Raw genomic sequence first — 6,000 nt, forward strand, 5'->3', positions numbered from 1 at the left:
AACTGAATTCTGGTCCTGGCGCTTCCACTTGTGCTCCATGAACTTGAGCCACAGCCAACAAACACCGTGGGAGCCAGCTGCCCTAGGTGTTGGGTGTGCAGAGATGAATCTCAGAGCCCATCGCTGTGCCCCTAAAGCTCACAGATTCTGGGCAGTGATGGGCACATTCACAGGCACACGCATACCTCTAATAGGCTGTGTGTGGTAAGTACCTACCCCCCGCCCCCCAAGGCGTGGCAGAATGACGAGGGAGCCCAGAGGATGAAGTGGCTGGCCCCTCCAGAGATGACCTCTGCAGGAAGGGGCCAAATGGACTGGGTTTTAAAAAATGGATTGGATTGGCGGTCACTGGTCAGAGAGGACACAGACCTGCAGGACTGAGCAACAATATCATGTAGAGGAGAAGCTTTTAAGTTTGGGAAGGTGGCAGGAGAGGCCAAAGAGAGGGCTCAGAGCCAGATGCAGAGCAACCTGGCAACTGCGTGTCCCAATTGGGGATTGATCGCAGGGAACAGAAACCTCCCATGCTCACCCCAGCAAGAATGGCATTTCCTTTCAGGATGCGGCAAGCAGTTCCAGAGCAAGGGTGATAAGCAAAGAGCAGCCGGCCGCCAGGAGGCTGGGTGGTCTGGGCTGACAGGGTGGTGTGGGCTGAGCTATTTCCCCCATGAGGGTAGCTGGCATTTATTAGACATTCACTAGGTGCTGCTGGAAGCTGTCCTGACTGCTTCGCATGTGTTAACACATTTAGGCTTTATAGCAACTGAGATAGATACTGTTATTAGCATCCCATTTTGCAGATGAAGCAAACTGAGGCTTAGATTAAATGTCTGGCTGACAGTAAGGAAGTGAAAGTGCTGAGGCTTGACCCCAAAACAGCCTGATACCAGAGCTTGAGCTCCTGACCGTAGCCTTCTACACCCTTTTTCAAACCTCCTGTGTCCTCAACAGCACCTTCTCTCTGCCTCTTCGCTTTAACCTCTGGCTGCGCTCAAAGGTTCAGCTTTCTCTGATTTTTTTTATGAATTTTATGTTCCCCTACGACTTGGGAGACAAGTTGCTTAAAGCTTGGGCACATCTTGAAGCTGCTTGAAGCCAAGATTGTACTTGGCCATTTAATTCAGAGGCTCACCATCCTATAAACCCATTCACCCCTGGATCCCTGAACTCAAATTTTCTGTGGTGGGCTTGTCCATTTCTGGGCCGCTCAGCATCAGCCAGGATCAAATGATACAAGCATGGAGACCCCTCACCTCCAGCCCCTTAGCAGGGGCAGCTGAAAAGGAGAGGCAAGTCTATGAGAAGAAGGCAGCTTTTGTGGGTTTGAGGGGAAGGGCTGAGAGAGAAGTCTAGGAGTTTAGTTTTTTTCCCGAAGAGAAATTTAGTAAGCAAGCGAGTGATGTGGTCGGATTTGTAGTTTTGGAAAACAAACAAAAAGACCCTCAGAGCAATTTATTACATTTGCTTGCATTTCCATATAAGCCATAGGCTGGCCTAGGTTCCATTAATTTCAAGGATCAAACCCTCTTCTTTATTCAGGGCACTCAGAGCTACTTAAGCCGTGATCCTTCGCTTCAACTTTCATAGTCCAGTCAGGAGTTCATAACATGGGGCCAGGATGTCTGTGTCTCCCTGGAAATCACCTGCAAACCTTGAGGGTTTAGCAAAAAGGTCTGTGGTTTTCATCGCCTTTCTAACACAGCCTTAAGAGCTCATGCACTGGGGTCCAACGGACCCAGGTTAAAACCCTGGGTTTGCAACTTACTAGCTTTGGAAGCCTGAGTTTCCTCATCTCTTCTTTGGAGGTATAATACTTAATGGTGTAAGAATGAAGTAAGGAATTGGGAACTATGTCTAGTCACTTGTGAGGGAGCATGATAATGTGAGAAAAAAGAACGTATACCTGTATGTGTAACTGGGTCACCATGCTGTACAGTAGAAAATCGACAGAACGCAGGAAACCAGCTATAATAGGAAAAAATAAAAATCAATATATATATATATATACCAAAAAGAGAATGAAGGAAGGAATTGCATGAAAAGCGACAAGCACAGTGCCTAGCATGCAGTGAACTCTCCTTAAATTGTAACTATTGTTATTATCATTAATATCATGTTGTGGAAGCAACACCCCACCCCGTAATAGTTATGAACCAGTGCTCTAGATCACAAGACAGCACACTATGGCTTGCGGGTCAAATTCCGTCCCCTGCCTGTTTATATAAATAAAGGTTTTTTCTTTGCTTTAGGCTTTTTCAGGCCACACCTGTGGCATATGGAGGTTTCCTGGCTAGGTGTCAAATTGGAGCTACAGCTGCCAGCCTACCCCGCAGCCACAGCAACACAGTTTCTGAGTTGCATCTGCGACCTACACCACAGCTTACGGGAACGCCAGATCCTTAAACCTCTGAGCAAGGCCAAGGATCGAACCCACAACCTCATGGTTCCTAGTTGGATTCGTTTCTGCTATGCCGTGATGGGAACTCCTGTGAATAAAGGTTTATTGAAACACAGCTATGCTCATTCGTTTATGTATTATCTAAGGCTGCTTTCATGCTACAACAGTAAAGTGTTTGCAACAAAAAATTCATGGGCTTCAAAAATCGAAAATACTTACTATGTGGCCTTTTCTAGAAAAAGTTTGCTGACCCCTGGGCTTGATGATTCGTTTTAAATCATGTCAGTTCTCTTGACTCTCAGTTTCTATATGATAAATGGATTTGAATACATAATCTTTTTACCTTAAACATCATCATTAAGTGATTGGGGAGATGTGAAAATGTTCTTGAGTGCTGGGCGACCTCTGCAGTCCCAGAGTACTAGGGTGACCCTAAATCCCACTCTCTTCTCCTCCTCACAGATCCTCGCCATAATTTCCATCATGTTCATCGTCCTCTCCACCATTGCCCTGTCACTCAACACGCTGCCTGAGCTGCAGAGTCTCGATGAGTTCGGCCAGACCACTGACAACCCCCAGCTGGCCCACGTGGAGGCTGTGTGCATTGCATGGTTCACCATGGAGTACCTGCTGCGTTTCCTCTCCTCCCCCAAAAAGTGGAAGTTCTTCAAGGGCCCACTCAACGCCATTGACTTGTTGGCCATCTTGCCGTACTACGTTACCATCTTCCTCACTGAGTCCAATAAGAGTGTGCTGCAGTTCCAGAACGTCCGCCGTGTGGTCCAGATCTTCCGCATCATGCGTATTCTCCGCATCCTTAAGCTGGCGCGCCACTCCACTGGCCTCCAGTCCTTGGGCTTCACCCTGCGGAGGAGCTACAACGAGCTGGGCTTGCTCATCCTCTTCCTTGCTATGGGCATCATGATCTTTTCCAGTCTTGTCTTCTTTGCCGAAAAGGATGAGGATGACACCAAGTTCAAAAGCATCCCAGCCTCTTTCTGGTGGGCCACCATTACCATGACAACAGTTGGGTATGGAGACATCTATCCCAAGACTCTCCTGGGGAAAATTGTGGGGGGTCTCTGCTGCATCGCAGGGGTCCTGGTGATTGCTCTTCCCATCCCCATCATTGTCAATAACTTTTCTGAGTTCTACAAGGAGCAGAAGAGGCAGGAGAAAGCAATCAAGCGGAGAGAGGCTTTGGAGAGAGCCAAGAGGAATGGCAGCATCGTGTCCATGAACATGAAGGATGCATTCCCCCGGAGCATCGAGATGATGGATATTGTGGTTGAGAAAAATGTAGAGAACATGGGTCAGAAGGACAAAGTACAAGATAATCACTTGTCTCCCAACAAGTGGAAATGGACAAAGAGGACACTGTCCGAAACCAGCTCAAGTAAGTCCTTTGAAACCAAGGAGCAGGGATCCCCTGAGAAGGCCAGGTCATCTTCTAGTCCTCAGCACCTGAACGTCCAGCAGTTGGAAGACATGTACAACAAAATGGCCAAGACCCAATCTCAACCCATTCTCAATACCAAGGAGTCAGCAACACAGAGCAAACCAAAGGAAGAACTTGAAATGGAGAGTATCCCCAGCCCCGTAGCCCCCCTGCCCACCCGTACAGAAGGAGTCATCGATATGCGAAGCATGTCGAGCATTGATAGCTTCATTAGCTGTGCCACGGACTTCCCTGAAGCCACCAGATTCTCCCACAGCCCTTTGGCATCACTCCCCAGCAAATCTGGGGGCAGCATGGCCCCAGAGGTAGGCTGGCGGGGAGCTCTGGGTGCCACGGGTGGTAGGTTTGTGGAGGCCAACCCCACTCCTGATGCCAGCCATCACTCTACATTCTTCATTGAGAGCCCTAAGAGTTCCATGAAGACCACCAACCCCTTGAAGCTTCGAGCACTTAAAGTCAACTTCATGGAGGGTGATCCCAGTCCATTAGTCCCTGTTCTGGGGATGTACCATGACCCTCTTAGGAACCGGGGGGGTGCTGCAGCAGCTGTTGCTGGGCTGGAGTGTGCCACACTCTTGGACAGGCCTCTGCTGAGTCCAGAGTCCTCTATCTACACCACGGCAAGTGCTAGGACACCCCCCCGGTCGCCCGAGAAACACACAGCAATAGCATTCAACTTTGAAGCAGGTATCCACCAGTACATTGACGCGGACACAGATGATGAGGGGCAAGTGCTCTACAGTGTGGACTCCAGCCCTCCTAAGAGCCTCCATGGGAGCACTAGTCCCAAGTTCAGTATTGGGACAAGATCAGAAAAGAACCACTTTGAAAGCTCCCCCTTACCCACCTCCCCTAAGTTCTTAAGGCAGAACTGTATTTACTCAACAGAAGCATTGACTGGAAAAGCTCCCAGTGGTCAGGAAAAGTGCAAACTTGAGAACCACATCTCCCCCGACGTCCGTGTGTTGCCTGGGGGAGGAGCCCATGGAAGCACACGGGATCAGGGCATCTGAACGAGCCCGCGCAGAGGAGAGACTTGTGGCAAGGTCCAAAGAGGAGTGCTGTTCAGCTTACCTGCAACGGAGCTTTTCTGCATGTACTCTGAAACAGATAAGGCTCTGCAAGGCCCCCAGAAAGAAGAGAGACTCCAGAGAAAGCTCCTTTAAAACCCTGAGAGCTGTAACAGATCCATCAGAATGAAGTTGGCCAAGCCATAGAGTATGGCACCTCCTTGTAACAACTCCACTGCCCTCTTTGGAAGATGACACGAGCAGAACTTACAGCCACCACTACTACATTCTAGACACAACCAAGGCCACCTACTCCCCATTCTTCTCTCATGGCTCTCCATCACAGCCTCTGAGGTCAACAGCTCCATCCCTCCTGGCTCCAGCTGGAGAAGGATGCTGGAACAAGCAGCTGGTATTAAGAGAGTGGGTTGACCAGTTTGGTTTTGGGTGTTGCCTGGCCAACTCTAGGAACCTCTGTCCATCACCTCACGGATGGATCCCACTGTTAGAAGGCCACGGGGATTGCCTGTGTCATGGGGAAAGCTGCACCATAAGCCACGATCCCGGCGCAAAACCCTTACTCAAATGTCTTCATTGACTTCAGTATTCCATAGTACCTGAGATTTTATTTTGAGATATCATCAGGGTGAGTTGCACCACTTGTACTCAATTATAATTGCCCCTGGCAATCCGGGAGGGGTTCAGAAGGTGGGCACTCAGCCAACAGGATGAACTCTGAGTGTTGCTTTAGGGTCGTAGAAGGAAAATGCTTTCTGTACATCACTAGTGTAGGCTCAAACGATACGGAAGTGTCAAATATGCAAAAGATTAGCTTATTCAAAGAGACTGTATGTCACTGAAGAACAGAATAAAATCTGATTTTTTTTACCTGAAAAAAAAAAAGGAAAAAAAAAAGGTCCCCAGTCGAAATGCCCCATTCCAACTTTTGAATACTTCCTGCTGAGGCAGGGAAAGCATTTACTATGATAGAAATTCTTTTTTGTTTCCTGTGGTATCCAAGTTTAAAGGAAAGTTAAAATAAAAAGCACTTTATGTTTTTCAAAAATAGGTTCTACCAGGGACAGTGTCAACATCTTGCACTTTAAAACAAGCTCAATTTCCCGTGGGCCACT

The 6,000-nt window shown here is 48.4% G+C and overlaps 1 protein-coding gene across 1 annotated transcript in view; it reads left to right on the forward strand.

Moving 5' to 3' along the window:
• Window positions 1-5,759, forward strand: part of KCNB1 (potassium voltage-gated channel subfamily B member 1) — a 104,210-nt gene extending 98,451 nt beyond the window's left edge. Inside the window, exon 3 of the mRNA XM_047770897.1 lies at window positions 2,861-5,759. Within this exon, the coding sequence (XP_047626853.1) occupies window positions 2,861-4,870 (2,010 nt within the window). The 3' untranslated portion in view covers window positions 4,871-5,759. The remainder of the gene's footprint in view (window positions 1-2,860) is intronic.
• Window positions 5,760-6,000: the final 241 nt, after the last annotated feature.

The sequence above is a fragment of the Phacochoerus africanus genome, chromosome 3 (assembly GCF_016906955.1).
Source record: "Phacochoerus africanus isolate WHEZ1 chromosome 3, ROS_Pafr_v1, whole genome shotgun sequence".
NCBI classification, from domain to species: domain Eukaryota; kingdom Metazoa; phylum Chordata; class Mammalia; order Artiodactyla; family Suidae; genus Phacochoerus; species Phacochoerus africanus.